Source organism: Gambusia affinis, linkage group LG18, assembly GCF_019740435.1.
Source record: "Gambusia affinis linkage group LG18, SWU_Gaff_1.0, whole genome shotgun sequence".
In the NCBI taxonomy this organism is placed as follows: Eukaryota; Metazoa; Chordata; class Actinopteri; order Cyprinodontiformes; family Poeciliidae; genus Gambusia; species Gambusia affinis.
Window position 1 is genome coordinate 3,594,962 of NC_057885.1, and position 18,416 is coordinate 3,613,377.

The window sequence follows — 18,416 nt, forward strand, 5'->3', positions numbered from 1 at the left end:
CATCGAGCATTTTCAAGTTCCATGTAAAAACAATCTCCATATTTAAGCCACACCCATTGTTGGACATTTCAATATTTTCTTACATTCCCTTTAGAGATTACAGTGGAAGCTGAGTCTCTTTATTAATTCTTTATTTTACTAGTTTATGTTGGAGACAACTGGAGTACATATAATAATAATAATTCAAGTTAAATCAGTTAACTGGCACATCTTAAGCAGAGTTCAATATTGTGAAAAAGTCATGGTAAAAAAAAGTACACTTCCTTTAAATTCTAGGGTTTTAGTACTGAAATATGTGGGGGGTTTTCATTTAGAAAATTTGGTTTGGTTCCCCTGGGATTACCTTGAATAATTGAAAACCTGGTAAAGTCCACATTATGTCAAAACCCTACAACCGACAAAGGATGTCTTTTTTGTTACAATGGCTAACAGTAGACACACACACAAACACACACACACAGAGCAAAACATGCAGCAGAGAGTACAAAGGAACAGTCTCAGTTAGATACAGCATTAGAACAGCAGAAGTACAAAGCACACAAACAGATCTAACTACGGTTAAAGTCTCTAACTCAAGCAGCAGCTTTTCGCATAATTTTGTTGACATTCAGAGAAGTGATACGTTTCAAATCAGTTCATTTGCAGAAAGAAGCATTCATGTCTAGAACAGGCACTGAAGAGGCAATACAAGTGATTTTTGTTTTCTTTTTTGAGTAACAATTGGTCAAAGCAGTAAGTGAAGGTCACTAAATGACATTTCCAGATTTAGAAATGAGTTGTGTGTGTGTTGACTTGAGTCCAGGCGTGTGGAGCGAACAGAGGTCATCGTGTGACCAGGAGTGATGGTCATATTGTGTCTTATAAAGAAAACATCTGACCCCACTACATTTGTAGTGCTGACATTTCCTAATATTCACATAACTAGTCAGAAGACAAAAAACGTCTGACTCTGAAAGACAACAGTGTGTGTGAAGTGATTTAAGGTTTCAGTGTAAATAAGAATGAAAAAGATAAAGGAGTAAACTCTCATGTCTAAGCCTTTGTAAAACCATTTCTTAATTTCTTCTGCTCCACATTTTCAGATTAGAAGAGATGATTTCACAGCGTGTCACAATATGTTTATAGAATTATTAAATTGAGTTTACAATTATAGGACCTTCTCTTGCTGCAAGGCAACATTGCTACCAACCACTGCCCCCTGCAGCCATGCCAGTAAATCTGTCACATTTGAGTAAAAACACTAGTCAGGTACAAATTTCTAAACTTGCAAGAGAAATAAATAAGAGCAATTCAAATAAAGTAGTTTTGCAGTTTTACCTGCACGTGTCAGAATGTGAGATTAACAGGAAGAAATCCTTTCGACCATCAAAAATTCTAAAACAAATGTTTCTCTACTCAGCGAAGGCTCAGATCTGAGCTCTGAAGAAACTACAGAACCTGCTGGTCACTCACCGGTCAGCACTGAGACAAACTACAGACTCACTTCCTACAAACTACATTCAAAATTTTCTAATGCAAACCTCATTTAAACACTACATGGAATTCATACACAAATGTGAGATGGTGATTTGAATTCAAGTGGTTCTACTTCTAACAACATGAAATGCTCAGTAGTGTAAACAGGAGTTTACCTATAATGGTACAAACATGGAATTTACTATGTTTATATATCAGTACACTACATGTGGATGAAAGGACAGCTGAAATGTCTGAATGACTCTGTGACCGACTGGTTCTTAAACTGCGTTCTCATCACAAGGTGGTCCAGACTTTGGTTGTTCCAAAAGCGTCTGTTGTGCTGCAGAAAGAAAAGAAAATCGAAAAAAACTTTCAGTCAGACACAAAACATAAATCCATAAAAGACACATAAAACAATAAAATGGTTTCAAAGTGGAGCAATCCCTAGTAGTCTCCACAAAGTTCGATGACATCAACCCTTCAGGGACGACCATGAGTCACTGAACTAGAATATAAATTCATTGTAACTAGAAGGCTGTGAGAGGCAGCCTGCAGCGCCACACTTTGACAATTCATAAGCCCAGTGAATCCTCTATTTGAATATGCTTGTGTAAAGGTGTTAGGACACGTCTAACCCATAAATGCCAAATGTCTCCAGTTTGGCTGCAGGAATCCATCTGTAAAGTGTGACAAAGGTTATTAAATTCTCTCCTAATTTACACTGAATGCAGTTCTGCTCTGCTGTGCACTTCACAGAGGAGCAGAACCAGTAAATACACACCCATTACAGCCTCAGTGTGTATTTACTGCTGCGTACAGTTGAGAGTTTGTTTTCAAGAGTGAAGTGATTCACACAAACTACATTTTTCTTTGGCCATGTTGCTTGGACATTGGCAACAGACCCACCAGTGGATGTATATGTTGGAGTGTGTGTGTGTGTGTGTGTGTGTGTGTAAGGGTAGAATGATAATAACACATGGATGTGAAGTGAGGTAGATGAAGTACCTTGAGGTTCAGTTGCCACCACTCCCTCTGGGATTTCAGCCTTATTAATGTCAACATTCAGGCTCTCTGTAAAAACAGAGATTCTTAGAAACACATTTGTTACCTTGTCATAACAGCCTACAAATAAAAACCAACAGCTTGGTGTGAAAACTTTAGATAAAAGAGGGAAGGTCATGATAGCTTGGCAGTATTTCAGATATTTAAGACAAAAAAAAACCCTCAATAATTATTGATATTTAGTGATATGAAACGCTCTTATTGTGATAAGTTTTTCACCCAGACATGGGTGAAAAATCCAAGCAATCCATACAAACTGTTACTTATTAATTAATTTGACTTCTTGGGTAGAATTTCTTTTTAAAATTGTTAAACAATTAGTAACCTAATTTGTTTGAAATTTTTAATTAGTAAAAGCTGACGGAGCGGTTTTTTGTTTTTAGGAATTTACAGTTTCTACTTCACTGATTTTTCTTTTTTTTTCTTTTGAAATTATACTCGGGTCAGTAACTTTTTTACACAACTAAAATACAAATTCACCACTTTTTTCAGGCCTGTTTAGAGAGAAACGTTGGAATCTGTTTGATGCTTCACAGCTCAGGATGACTTTACTGAGGAACCTTACGTTGTAGACTGAAGCACAATTTCTTCTTCTGGTAGCTTATGTAGCTGGTGATGGCCCCCACCAGCGCCATGCCAACAGCACTGACAATTCCTGCAATGGTGCCGACCTCTGCAGTGACCGCTGTGAACAGGCAGAAAAAGAATGAAGCTCTGCAAGCCATCCATTTTAGGACAAAAAAGATCAGACAATAAAACCTCACCACTGCCTTCATCCTGGGAACTCTGACTGGTGTCTTCTTTTTTATAGCCTCCTGAGGAAACAGAGATCAAATAGAATCTTTTTTTTTTTTAAAGCACAACTATTAACTTTAGACTGATTTTCAGTAAAGGAAAGAAAATCAGACCTTTCCCTTTGTCGGGTTTGTAGGTGTTATCGTTGCTCACGCCCTCCAGGTCACTGTCAGAAAATCCTCCTGAGGTAAAAAAAAAACAACAACGCTGAAGGTAAAGACTCGCTGCACTCCTCAGAGGCAAGAAATCTGACGATTCACTGCATCAACTATTCCTCCTTGGTGCCAGCGCCTAACCCTGTTTCCAAACACCCTGAGCTCAGAGGAGGAGTCCTTTAAAGGGACAGTGTACCATAATTTGAGTTGGTTCCTCCTCTGCAGATTTTAGTGGATTTTTGTAGTTTGTAACTGTTAACAAAGAAAGTTTTCATGGCTGTCGCATATTTTCACAGCAGGTAAAAAGTTTGTGTAAATTTACGCCACGTTCATTTTTACACATGCCGACTTGTGTGTAAAATATGGTGAACACATTATCTCTGCATGAGGCCCCTGGGTGTTTCTGTCGATGACAGCAGTCAGACTGGTGCTGAATCGGGGATTAAACTGATTCAAGGATTTTGCCGACACAAACATTTTGTGGGACTTTCAGTTTGGGAGTCAAAACCCAAAACATGTTGACCTTCATAATTGCGCCACCTACTGATCAAATTCGCCCCCCCAAAAGTCAAGCCTAATCTTCACAATTTTGTAAATGATCTGTGCTTCCCCTGACAAAATCACTTACTGCATATCATGCTATATACAGACAGGGATATTGCAATAACTATATATTTGCTAAATACTGTGCACTACTAGCTGACATCATGCAGACAGAACTGAAATAGAAATTTTAAATTGTTTAGTACATTACTGATTGCCGTGGGGTTTTTTTGGGTTTTTTTTTTTTTGTCTCTTCTCTTTTTTGTGGATCTTTGTCAAATCACTTGGGTTTAAAAATATTTATAATCATCAATAATCATTTAGAAATTCTACCTCCTGGCTTCTGGTTTTGATCCAAAGCATCTGCCAGATCAAAATCTTGTCCAGCTGTGAAGATTAAAAGAACAATTATAAACACAGTCGGTTTTTAGATAATATCGCCAACAGGAAACCAAGACTGAATATTTTTTTTATCTACCCGAACACTTATATTTATATCTGAAAGCTCTTTATCTAATAGTAATAATAATAATAATTTCTAAAAAGTTCTTTCTAGACCTAAAGCAGAAGTAACAAACTTGGTAGGGTTGTCGAACTCACTTGACTTGGGTTTCGTCTTCCTTGATACTTCAGTACTTGTAGGGAGCTTTGGCCTGACCTTCACTGGGACTTTGGTGGTTGTAGTTCTTACTGTAGCTAGCAAGAAAAAAATGAACAAAACATCGACACATTAACTGGTAAATGATAGAGGATATTTGTCTTCGACTTCACCACACTTTGACTTTCACTCCAGGTTTACCAGTCCACCTGCACTGTGTGTCCATTTCCAGGGACTTCTCCAACATGTGTGTTTAGATTCTCAGTCATCATCCAGGGTATGACAGTCCTAATAAATACTTCAGTTGAAGGCAACTGGGCTGTTTTTGTTTCTTCAAGACCTCACATCCAAAACAGTCCTTCAGTTCTTAACAGGGTTGGGAGTAAGCAGTAAGAACAATCAAACTAATGGGACAATGAACCACTAGATCCATTCAACTCAATGTTTGCTTGACAATCCAAATATGTCCTTCAATGATTGATTTGATCTTATATCTGGAGTACAAGTTAGAGAAATGAAATCTCAAGCCCTCTTCTATATTTAATATTGATTTTTCATGTTCAACACGGTTGGCTCTTTTCACATTTACCTGTCCAAAATGTTCCACACATTCATGTAGCCGCTCTTTAGTTTCTCCAGTGTAGAAGTCTAAACATTCAGTGCTGCACTGGACTGCATGCACCATACCAACGAGCTTATGTTTGGATATTTTATGGAATCAATCTCTGTCTGGGAGTATTGTTGAGTTGAAAAATACACCAGAATGTTATCCTCACCTCAGACACATATGAGATGAAGATGTTCCAACAGTCATTTTCTTCTTTAGAGGACTGAATTATGTATAGTTGTGCTCATAAATTTACATACCCTGGTGGAATAGTCATTTGTTAGAGAATATGAATGTCATTTATTACCAAACAATAAACCATTTAATTCGTTTTTTTAGGATTAAATGCATCTATAAGAAAAAAAATAGGTCAGTTTTGTTCCTCCGACCACCAAAAATGTTTTTGTTATCATGTATACTCTTAAGAATATGGAAAAAAAAAAATCTTATAGGTTATATAAAGTCATGAGTACAACTGTATGTTCCTGAAATCCCAGCTGCCTTAACATGAGTCCAGGGAATCTTCAATTTGAATATGTCTGTGTAGCTTGTCCTTCTAATGACCAACACTTTTAGTGTGTGGTGATCAAATTGCCACATTTTTCACTCATTTTTCAATGTTCTGAATACAACTTACTATATTATAAGCTTGTTACTTCCAATCATTTTCAGAACTGAAATAACCTTTTGAACGCGAGACGAAAACATCTTGAACAAACGACACATCTTCAGCACGATGATTCATCTTCTACACACCTGGGTCACGTTTTATTTTAAATGAAGTAAAAAAAATATTTCTGGGAAAACCTGAAATATTTACTCCATCCCAAAGTGAATATTAGACTTTAAATGACACAAACAAAAGTCATGCAGCACATTTCTTACCTTGTTCTATTCCTGGAGTTGGTGTTTCTGGCTTTGGTCTAAAAGAGGCTGCTGTTAGAATGAGAGGACAGGCTTTACACAGACTGTGTGTGAGATATTAAGCTAAGGTGGATGTTTCACCTGCACAGAGTGACACGAAGGCTAACTGGCTTGTGTTAACAAAATTACAAAAGTCAAATAAAAAGACCACAATTGCAACTATATCCACCATCGATCCAGAAATTTCCGTTTGGGATCACAGTAAAGTAATATTTAATTTACTCTCAGGAGCAGTAAATTAAATATTGTTCATTGATTCTTCTGTAATGCCCAAGAAAAATGCTGTTGGCTTCACCTGCAATGTACGATGGGTCCGGTTGAGGATTGGTTAGCATCAAGGCCAAGGAAATACTGAAGCAGAACGGACAAACTATTCTAATCCCTCCAATACACCCACCAGCTGTTTATTATTTAATATCAAGCGATCTTCCAAGTCTTCACACTTCTTGGGAAAAACATCTAATGAGTTAACTGAGGGCTCCAGGGCAGCAAGCCTCCCGTCCTGATTGTTAGGAGCATTCTCCAAATCAAGGCGTGGTTTGGAACAAGGCAACATGCACAAATGGCATGAAGGTCATAGGTCATGCTGGTCTGGCAGGTCGAGCATAGGGAGATTGTGGACATCTGGCTCATTATTCATTCTTGTTCTTATGATCAGATGTTGTGGATTGCTGTAGAAAACTGGGAGCTGATTGTCCAGTTTCACCAAAACTTGACAGACTCAGATGGACGTAACAGGTGGTGCCACCTGCCACGTGGTGCTACACTTACACCTGATATGTAGGTGTAACAGGAGTAGTTTTAGCAGCCCACCTGCTATGTAGTACTGGCCCACATAACAGATGGGCCAGCACTAGGTTTTCAGTTCTGCACACAAAGGAGGTAACCCACTTACAGGGCAAAGCCTGTGCAAAAACATCTTTACTGTGAAAAGCAAACAAAGATAATGCCAACATGAAGCAAGTCTTACTTTACTAATTCATAAAAATAAATAAACATGGTCAAGAGTCTACTTACATGGCTTAACGCTCTCATCATCCAAAGCATCAGCCAGATTGAAGTCGATCTGAGACAGGACTTTAGTAGAGGACACGAAAGAGAAAAACAGAAATTACACGTCTGTCTATGTTGTCCCAGATGACTGTTCACACTGAACACGACTCTGCTCAGGGGAGGTCATCCTCCATTTGAGGCGATGCTACAGCTACAGGGAGTAGTGGTCTGCTAAAGGGAATACCCTTTAATCAAGTCAAGGCGTTGACTAGATTACAACAGCTTTGCGTCTTTCACTCTGTTTCACGGTCTGAATGGCTTTGGAGTAAAGCCAACAGAGAACCGACCGAGAGTAAAACCATACCAGTGGTTTGAGTTGTTGTTCATCTGTTCTGCATTATCTTACCTTTGACATTTTGTGACTGCAGTCACTGTAATTTCTGATAACTCAATAAATGACAAAATTGGATTAATTACTGCGTTTTGTGAATATGCGTCACAATATTCACGACAAACATCGGTCACCAAATAGGACAAAATATTTCATGAAGTATTTAAACTATATTCCTACCCCAACAGCTATGTAAAATTGAATTAATTGTCCAATATAAAAGGAAATGGAGTTTGGTGCTCTCTGGCATCTTGCCTTGAGCACTGAGTTTGTGAGGGGTGTTTTGCTGACTGTTCCTCTATCAAACTTGTTGCTAACTATTTGCCTTTCCCATTTAGTGTAACTATTAATGTTCTCCAAACTGACGACCTTGTTTCAGTCGGGAAAGCTCTGTTGTTGGAAACGAGGAGCTAACGTTCACAAATGACATTGCAATAGAAATCCAGTCCAACATCTGGTAAGAGGTGTCCCCCTGGAGCGTCGCTGGAGGAAAAATACCCCAACTTCAGAAGATGTGCTTATTGGTTCTTCCTATTAGTCTGCATTCTCTCATATTTAGGTCATTAAACCAAATTTCAGATGGACCACAACTGATTGACACCTGCAACCAGCTCCTGCTGGTGAGAAAACCAGCAATCCTCCCAGTGTCAAAAGTCTATCACTTTAATATGTCTGCTATAACTGTTGTGTTTTTGCATATACAATAAGTCAATGGTTTCATTTAAAATGCCATCATATATATATATATTTTTTTTTTTTTTGGGTCATTTCTCAGCCAACTTTTGGTTTGCTTCTATTTTGGTGAGAAAAAATAGAAGCAATTGGTCTATAAGTGGTCGGACATCCCTACTCTATCCTCCTCAGGATGATGCGATGTGCCTCACCACACATCACTGCAAAGGGTCTGCACTGACTGCTAGTCTGCTCTGTCAGCAGCCTTCTCTTTATTTGCATAAACCGAAGGTTTCATACCAAATTGTTATAGTACAATTAAATATCCTATAAGTGTCGAGTCTATTACGGTTTGCTGGAAAAAAAACCCCGAAAGCAATCAAATGCATGATAGCAAGCGCAGCGTTTCAACCTCGTGCGTTTCTGAGGCGCATAACTGTTCCTCGCGTGGTCAACCTCACCAACCTGCTACGGCACAAAGAGGGCCGACGCCGCAGCTGCATTCAGATGTGACTGAGGGCTCTCACCTCCAAGCGGCAGCAGGAGCGCCAGGACACACAGAGTCCACACGGAGCGAAAGGTCAGCATGACTCGCAGACTTAAATTCAACTGTGATAACGGTATTTTCTTCGCTTTAAAATAAAAGCCGAATAGGCAGGAACCTTTGAGTGCCGCACTCAGTGACACTCCCACATTGGGCCACTTCCTACTACCTTTCAAAATAAAGACCGAAGAATGATTGGTAACAATGCAAAAACATACAGAAAATAAAGAAAACATGGCCACCATAGTATGCTTTTGCAAACGCTAAGGAAATTTCTTACTAGAAACCAAAAAAGGACAAATTTCTATGGAAGCCCGTTTCTGTCACTGTGGTAAAAAAATCCCATTGCATTGAGATAATCATTATGCATTATCTCATATCTCATTGTAATATCTCAATATAACAAGATAACTCTTTTTTCATCAAAAATCCTTTAACTGTTTACAGTACAAATAAGGAAAGTAAAGCAGAACCTGTTTATGAAAATACTATTTCACTAGCAATCTCCTCAGCTCAAACCCACACTATGAGAGAAGTCCTCCTGTCACATAAAGCACCAAATTGGGTTTATATGAAAATTTAATTAAAATATTATTTACATAAGATTTTAACCATGTGAGTTTCAAAATACCATTCATAATTTCAAAGTGTATTCCTTTTCCTCCACCTGCTTCATATGTTGTCAGGGTTAATCAGGTAATCTTTTCACATATAGTGATTTTTATTCCTCCTAATAAAATTACAATTTAATTTATTAACATCCTTAATGATCTTGGTCAATGCAGAAAGAAAAGAAGTCGCAAAGACAAATCTGGAGAGACTCTAATATCCTAACAAAAATTGAGCTGTCTGTCTGTCTGTCTGTACCCATTTAGAATCAACTTACATTTGTCATTCGTTCCAAGTATTCTTCTTTGTTCTTATTTGTTATCACCATACAAGTATTTTAGTTGATGATCTTCAGGGAAAACAGCTCACATTTATTTAAGTTTAGTTGAAGTCCAGAGTTTGAAGAGCTAACGGGAGTTGATCTTGACTTTTCAAGAGAAGAATCGTATCATCTGCCAACTGATCATTATTACTGTCTTGCTTATTACATCAATTCCAGCCATTCCACTGTTTTCAATTAGAATGGACAGCATCTCTTCAACCATCACAAATAATTATAGTGGACTTCCAAAGCATTGACAGATTCTTTTATGAATGTTTCATCTGATATCTGTTCCATGATTTAGGGCTGCAGAGCTGTTTATGTCTGCATATAGCATCTTAGTAAAATTTCTGAATGTTTTTGCAAATCCTAAATGAGTATGTACGTATATCTAACAAAATTGCAGCTCTGCAGTTTTGCATTGTGCTCTGGATAATGGTGCATACGGATGAGAGTTGTTTCTTTTATGTAGATCATTTGGTTATGAAGCACAGATACGATGAACTCAAGTTGCAAATCTTCAATTCAAACATTTTCTTGGAGCCTGCTGCTGCAACATGTTTTGCATACCAAAAGACAAATAGTCAAAAAGCACGCAGAAGGGTTGTTATTTTCCCAGACTGCTCGGAGAAAGCCGGCGTTTTCTTCTGCAGTCCACAGTGTCGACTCACAATGGAGAGGATCTTGTTAGTCTTGTTTCTTTCAGGTCAGATATTTTTTATGTACATTTCTATTAAAAATATACATTAACAATTTTCAAAATTTTAAAATGCCTACTTTTTTGCAGCCTGCCTCGTCCTCTCCAGCAGCCTTCCCCGTCAGTACCAGTTTGTTGATCTACCTCTGACTTGGACTGAAGCTCAGGCCTACTGCAGACAGACGCATACAGACATCGCCACAATCCAGGACTCTGAAGAACTGACCCAGCTCATGAACACACTTTCATCTGCTAGGCACAGTTCTGACACCTGGATTGGTCTCTACAATGTGATCGACTGGAGGTGGTCTGATGGCTTCACAGGGGCCGGTGCTAATTACAGCAATTGGGAACTCATTTTTAATGAGCCAAATTTTATTGAAGCCAGTCAGTTCTGTGTGAATATTGGCAGCACTGGATTGTGGTGGGATGATTACTGTGGGACAGATTATTCAGTTCTCTGTTACAATGGTAATCATGTCTAGCAGGATTTTTCAAAAGCATTATTCTAAAATAGGATGTCAACAACTTACTGACCTCTGACTTCTTTTAAACGACAGGCACACTGCTGGATCCTGACTATGTTTATGTGGACATAGGAATGAATTGGTTCAATGCCCAGACGTACTGCAGGGAGAACTTTGTAGATCTGGCTACAGTAAGCAGTGATCTACAAAATTGGATGGTCAAGAATTTGGTGCCTATTGGAGTCTACTCGTGGATTGGCCTCTTTAGACAACCCAACTTTTTCTGGTCTGATGGCAGCAACGTCTCCTTCAGCAACTGGGATAATGTCTACAATCCAATTGGCTCAATGACTACTATTTGTGGCATAACATCTGTAAACAATATGGGAAAATGGAGGTTATTGTCTTGTGAAAACAAATTACCTGTTGTCTGCTACGACAACCCCCCACGTAAGTGTTTCAACGATGAGATTTTTAGACTGATTTTCATTTTTATTTATGCTCTAAATCAATCACAAAAACTTCATGGTAAGAAAAAAAAGTTGTTTTTTGTTTTTGTTTTTTTTAAGTCTAAATCGTGTGCATTGCACACAATTAAATTTGGTGTATCAGTACACCAAATTATATTGGGCATGGAAAGTATACAACTGTTTGTATACAGTATAGCACCAACTAACAACAACAGCCACGTACGTCGTCTTGTTTAACTTTACACAAAAAGATGCCCTTTCCTCCAAAGCTACAAAAATTCCACATTTATTACAACTATTATTATCACTAATGGAGGCAGAGGACCAATTAAGTTAAGCATCTTATACAAACAGCAAGAGAGAGGACAAGACTCAGACAGAGACACAGCAGTAGGCAGAATCAGCAACGATCAGCGCCGATGCTAAGTTAAGTTAGCACCGAGCTAAGCAAGCTAGCAAGCCCTTTCCATGCCCAGGAAAACCGTCGTGAAACAAAAAGGGTTGCCAAACAGTAAAGAGCACCAACAGAAAGTATATTTTAATCTGCTTATGTGAACGAATAACCCATTAACGTCTCAGGACAAAGAAGTTAGATCAAACTTACAGATCTACAGAATGCATTCCAATTTTACCACCTTCTAAAACTAAACTAGACATTAACCGTTTAATGAAACAGGCATAAACAGCCTGAATTTATGCAGCTTACCTAATTTGCATACAATAAACTGGTGAGTGACTACTAGTCACAACTTTACTCTCTTTTAGATTTCAAAGCTGTAACACAGCAGAGCGTGAAGCTGAGACTGGAGACTGAGGACTCTGTGAATCTCAACGAGGCTGTTCTGAAAGAGGGCATCCTTGAAAAGGCAAGGCTGGAATTTTCAGGGCTCAATATTTGGTTGTATTAATCATGCTTAGAATTTGAGGATTTTTTATTTATGTTTTTTGTAAACAAATGCGTTTTAAAATGTTTACTTTCTACATCTCCTAGCTCCAGGACAGGCTGAAGGAGAACGGAGGGAATGAGATCACCCTAAAGTGGAGAGAGCCGCCTGATGGTGAAGTCTTCAAGAAAGAAGGACAAGCAGTGAACCCTTTTCTTTAAGATATAAACCCTAAATTTGTTGTTTGTTGCTAGATTTTAACACAGGAAAATGTTCACTAAATTAGTCATAATTTTTATTTTTTTTTAAATGTCAACATCCATTTGTCTACACCATCCATTTGATCCAAGTCATATAAGAAACACATTGGTAAAATATATTTTATACAGATACAGTGTAAAACTAAAGCAACAGCATGACAAACTAAAACAAATTTAAGATATAAGTATATATTTACAGATGCATTTAAGAGTCTAAAAAGGTTGCACATTTCTGATATACAGTGAACGTATCTGATATGTACAACATGCATCTTATGGCTTGAACTGTTTTGGAGTTAATCATCTCCATTCTTAAAAAATCTTCAAAAGCTGTGATTACAAACGATGAGGCTGACTCTACAGTGTGTCATCCATGATATGGAAGACATAAAAGAGACTATTTTTCAGAACCACAGATAAATTGACATGTACTGCTTAGACTGCGGAAGACAAGCAAATAATCTGGAGATATGAATGTTAAGTGTGACAAATTAATTCTGTTCTATTTGAAAAAAACACTGCTGCTGCGGGTGAAACGCAAAAGGGTGATGGAACATAATCTGTAATAAATCCTGCTAGACCTTCATAAATAGATGTTGACATATTTTTCTCTGATGCCGATACTGTTCTGTATCAGCTTGTTTAAACCAAAACCTTTATTTCTCTTGTATTCCTATGTTTAGTCTGTGATTAGGGATTACTTTATTTCAATAAAGTAATCATTTCTACAATAAAATGTAATGCTTGTAATGCTTCTTTTAACTTTCTTACTTCCTGATTGTCAAATGTTCATATGTAAAGTTTAGCCTAACAAGAGATTTATGCAGCCATGTTGTCCAGAGTCCTGCTAACATGCCTACATACCTGCCCAACATTACTGATTGAGCTTATTTGCCTTGTCATTCCATTTAGCTAATCTTTGTTTTTCAAATACAGAAATAAAACTGAGAACGCTTTAGAATGGCTGAGAGTAAAGCAGACTTCTGTACCCTCGACCAACAACTCTGATCTCAAAAATATCTTAGGATTTATCCTAATTCTATTTCACGAGCCTTTAAAATAAAACCTAGCTTAATGTCTATTAAAATGTCATCTCCAGATAAAACATTTGAGTTCAGTTTAAAGTCATGGTAAAAGATTTCTGCAAAGGGGATTGATTGAAATAGTTAATAATGGGGGGTTCTGATTTCTCACACTCACTGTTAGTTTCTCTTTAAGTTATGCTGTTCTGACCGTAGATAGTCAATAATAATAAATCTGAAGATAATTCAAAGGCTCAAGAGGGACAGAGATTTTAAAACCACAGAAATGTATGAAGATGTAACTTTAGCAGCACCCAATTAGAGTGGAAGGAAATCAGGTTTGGACTGAACTCAAACAGCTTGTGTTTCAGAAAAATGTCCTTCTCATCAAAATTGTGTGCAGTATCACATTTTAAATGCAAGGCATTATCTTAGAAAAGAGAATTCAAAGACGAACTTGGATGATGACTTCAATACTAACATTTCCCTACAGTCATTCACCCTGTAACACTTTTTCCTAAAACAGTCATTATAACTAGGAGGGATAAGTGGAATTTACCTAGAAAGGTTTGAGTTTGTTCAGTGAGTCTGAAGACAAACGTGATGGATTGTTCCACTTTCTAGTAATGATGCCTGGCAATGGGTTCAATTGCATTTAGAAATATTAGGAAGTGTTGGCTGACTATTTGACTCAGGCAGCAGACCTGTATTATGGACTGACTCCACGTGAGGTAAGCATATGACAGGTTAGTCACTGGAGACAAGAGAAGAATTGAATACCAGTGTAGGTGCTTTGAATTGAAAAACTTTTTGTGTCAATGTACTCTGATTTTCTATTCCTCTTTCTGTTAGGTCAGAAGGTTTGCATATCAACTGGCAGTAACATGTAACATCAAGCACCCACAAACATGGGATGAGAAGCAGATGGCAGGGCCTGACTGGTTCACATTATTTATGAAGCGGAACCCTAGCCTGTCAATAAGGAGTCCTGAGGCAACCAGCCTTACACGGGCCACAAGTTTTAACCGCCAAAATGTGGAACGTTTTTTCAACAGCCTTGGCCAGGTCATTGAGAGATACAACTTCAACAGGAGTGATATATGGAATGTAGATGAAACTGGTGTAACAACAGTCCAGTCACCAGACCGTGTTGTTGCTCGTCGTGGTGTCAAGCAGGTGGGTGCGATGACATCAGGTGAGAGAGGTGTGCTTGTGTCAGTAGCATGCGCTGGGAAATGCAATTCCTCCCTTCTTTGTATTCCCCCGTAAATGTTACAAGGAACTCTTCATTCAGAGTGGGCCAACAGGGAGTGCAGGAAGTGGTAACACCTCAGGATGGATGCAAGAGGAAGACTTCCTCTTATTTCTTGCTCATTTTGCAAAACACACAAAGGTGAGCCCAGAGAAGAAGGTTTTACTTTTGCTGGATAATCACTGTTCACATATATCTGTTAAAGCTATTGATTTCTGCAAAGAAAAGGGAATAGTGCTACTTACCTCCCCCCCACACTGTAGCCATAAACTTCAGCCACTGGATCGCAGTATCTACAGCCCATTTGAACGCCGCAAGTGATGCCTGGATGAAGATGAATCCTGCCAAGACGATGACAATATATGATGTTCCAAATATTGTGAAGATTGTGCAGCTGCAACACCAAAAAACATTCAAGCCGGTTTCCAATCCACAGGTATTTGGCCCTTCAATCCTGACATTTTTGAGGAGTGTGACTATGCACCTTCATAAGTCACTGACTGTCCCGACCCAGGTAAATCACTGACATCTGGAGCTTTCCAGCCACAGTGTCCACCAACACACCTGGGGATTGCCTCCTCTCCTCACCTAGGGACGGCTACCTCTCCTCCAACTCAGCTGGAGACTACTACTTCTCGCTCCTCTGCAGTTAATGATGTGACCATGTCTTTTGCTCCAGATGAGCCAAGCACCTCAGGGGTGTCTCCTGGTCAGGCATTCAATCCTTTTGCTATGCGGCCATTTCCAAAAGAAGGGCCATGGAAAACAACTGGTAGGATCAGAATGAAAAGGAAATCTGAAATACTCACTGAGACACCAGTGAAACAAGCACTGATGGAAGACGAACAGAGGAGAAGAAGCAAAAATGTAAGGAAGAGTTTCTTTGCAAAGAATAAAGGCAAGCAAAAGAGGAAGGAGAGAAAGCCTGCCAAGAAAATGTTAAAAGCAAATGCTGAGGATTCTGAGACCTCAGACGATGAATATTTTTGTGTTGTCTGTATCGAGCCATTTGGCAACTCAAAGCCACAGGAAGGGTGGGTAAAATGTGCCCTATGCAGTCTCTGGGCCCACCAAGCCTGCACTTCTGGGCTACCATCATTCATTTGTCATTACTGTGACTCTGATTAAGGATACACACACATAGACATAGACACAAACAGACACACACATTGACATTGGTTTTTGTTAGACCTACATGTTTGTTCAGTGTTCATTAAGCATACATTATACATGTTGAGGAAGTTTGTTCTAGTAGAATAATTTACACACATGCACACACACAAACCGTATATAACAGTTATGGTCAGTCACAGAGAGAGACATTATTCTTGTATTGTTCTTTTAATTCAGTAAACCTCTTTTTGAAGCATATCACATGGTGTGGCCTCTGTTTTTGCTTCTTTTGTCTTATTGTTACAACTTACCCCAGCAGGTGTTACAACCTGCTGGGGTAACACCTGGTAGGTTCTAACAAAGGAACGCCATGTATTTGACATGAACTCATGAGGTCTGTGATATTCTTGCAGAGGTTTGAATTGGTGCCATTTGTAGTAAACAAATGTGGGTAATTTGTATAAAAGTTTGAAAACTCTAGCTCAAAAATTCTGTGAGTTAAAGGTGCTGGAGCAAAAAGTGTTACAACCATACCCGGTCTCCCCTATTGATATCACTTAATATTGCAGCCTCCACCACTGACCTTTAGGACCTTAACATCTTAACATAGATGACCTCCCTCCCTAATTACTCCTTCTCTTTGCAGACCTGACCCTGCTTCTCTGAAACGTCCCGGTTCTGATTATGTTGTCCCCAACAAAACAAAATTCTCTGACCCTTGTCCCTCTACCCCATCTATCACCCACCCATCCAATGACTCTGTTAGTATAATACATAAACGTCCAATTCATTTGTGAACAACATAAAGTGCTTTTCTGTTGCTACTGTCCCTGTTATTTTGCATAACCTTCTATATTCTGTCCTAATTTCAGTGTGATAAAATTATACAATCAAGTGAGACTCATCGTCACACACCCTTTAAAAATAAAGACTTGAAAATTACTCAAAATATTGAGCGTTTTCACCACTTGCTAGACCCAAACAACTTGTTTATTTAAAAAAATCTCTGCACATCATGAAGATTGAGTGCTCTTATAAAAAAGATGTCTGCTTAGAAAACAGAGTTCTCTGTGTACACAAACCTGGCTTCAATGCTCACATTTGCCTGCAGTCAGCCACCGTGCAACACATTTTCCATGAAACAGTCATCAAGGAAGAAAAGGCCGAAAATGTTCGAAGCACGCTGGAGAAATTTACCTGGATGACGTCATGCTTGTTCAGCTTCGAAGAGTCTAAAATAAAGAAATCGTGGAGCCTAGCAACAATGAGCAACATTTAGCTTAAAAACAAATATTTGGAGACACTTAGCAAGCCAAGCTATAACAAGCTAAGTGTTCGGTTTACAAGCTACATATACCGTTCGAAATATATAGTTAGCAAGCTGTCTATATATTTAACACATTATATAGCATTTAGCTTAGAACTAAATATTTAGCTAATATGCTAATTCGATGTGGTAGTGGTGCCTGTAGTCCACTTAACTGTGGACTGCAGGTAGGTGGACTACCAAAATTAAAGCTAGGACCTTTTATAACTCCTTATACTTGTTTTTAATTCTCTGATACCATGTGTAGAATTGGTATTTTGTATGTTTCTTTATGTACAAAACACAGAAAATGTATGTGTGTCTATGTACAGTACATATGTGTGTGTGTATTTTAGTTTTAGCTATTTAACAATTTATTGCACAATTGTTGGTGCTACTAATATGTACATTTTCCTCTTCAGGATAAACAAATTATTTCTATATATTAGCTAAACATTTACCTCTAAAGTTAGATATTTACCTGTCATTAAACTAATTAGATGGTTTGAAATGGTGACATTTATAAATAAATGTGTAACATGGTGAAAATGTAGCTTTTCTCTCATGACAGTAGGGGCGATTCTAGGATCTGACCTTTAGGGGCTCTTAGCCCCCAGCAGGGCTAAGACCCATGAGAAGATATTTGTTTGTGCAGTTTTCTGTATCTAACTGCTTATTTAAAGGACTGACAGTTTCCAGCTCTGCATGTTCAAAAGTACTAAGTTTAAAAAGACCAAACTACTTAACATGAACAAGTTTAAAATGAACTAACTATTAAGTTTAAAATGAACTAACTACTTAACATGAACAATTTTAATATGAACTAATTACTAAGTATAAAAAGAGCAAAATACGTAATATGAACAAGTTTAAAATGAACTAACTACTAAGTATAAAAAGAGCAAACTACTTAACATGAACAAGTTTAAAATGAACTAACTATTAAGTTTAAAATGAACTAACTGCTAATTATAAAAAGAGCAAACTACTGAACATGAACAAGTTTAAAATGAACTAATTACTAAGTATAAAAAGAACAAAATACTTAACATGAACAAGTTTAAAATGAACTAACTATTAAGTTTAAAAATGAACTAAGTACAAAGTACAAAAAGACCAAAGTACTTCACACAAACAAGTTTAAAATGAACTAACTACTAAGTTTAAAATGACCTACAGTACAGACCAAAAGTTTGGACACACTTTCTCATTGACTTCAATGAGAAAGTGTGTCCAAACTTTTGGTCTGTTTGTACCTATACTAATTTTCCT

General features: G+C 38.0%; 2 protein-coding genes across 3 annotated transcripts; one reads left to right on the top strand and one right to left on the bottom strand.

Annotated features, from left to right (window-relative positions):
- Window positions 1-114: 114 nt before the first annotated feature.
- Window positions 115-8,910, bottom strand: cd99l2 (CD99 molecule-like 2). 2 transcript variants are annotated; one of them, XM_044097926.1, is made up of 10 exons: window positions 8,726-8,910; window positions 7,160-7,219; window positions 6,104-6,154; window positions 4,614-4,709; window positions 4,347-4,400; window positions 3,429-3,497; window positions 3,285-3,335; window positions 3,086-3,205; window positions 2,464-2,529; window positions 115-1,798 (listed from the first exon to the last, which is right to left on the bottom strand). In XM_044097926.1, exons 1-10 carry the CDS (start codon window positions 8,784-8,786, stop codon window positions 1,737-1,739), a joined length of 690 nt encoding a protein of 229 aa, XP_043953861.1. In that variant the 5' UTR covers window positions 8,787-8,910; the 3' UTR covers window positions 115-1,736. The 2 variants fall into 2 exon arrangements, with proteins under 2 accessions (XP_043953861.1, XP_043953862.1); XM_044097927.1 differs by lacking the exon at window positions 6,104-6,154.
- Window positions 8,911-10,455: 1,545 nt separating this feature from the next.
- LOC122820478 (C-type mannose receptor 2-like) lies at window positions 10,456-13,218 on the top strand. The gene is made up of 4 exons (XM_044097928.1): window positions 10,456-10,841; window positions 10,931-11,287; window positions 12,073-12,173; window positions 12,299-13,218. Exons 1-4 carry the CDS (start codon window positions 10,604-10,606, stop codon window positions 12,410-12,412), a joined length of 810 nt encoding a protein of 269 aa, XP_043953863.1. The 5' UTR covers window positions 10,456-10,603; the 3' UTR covers window positions 12,413-13,218.
- The last annotated feature ends 5,198 nt before the right edge of the window (window positions 13,219-18,416 follow it).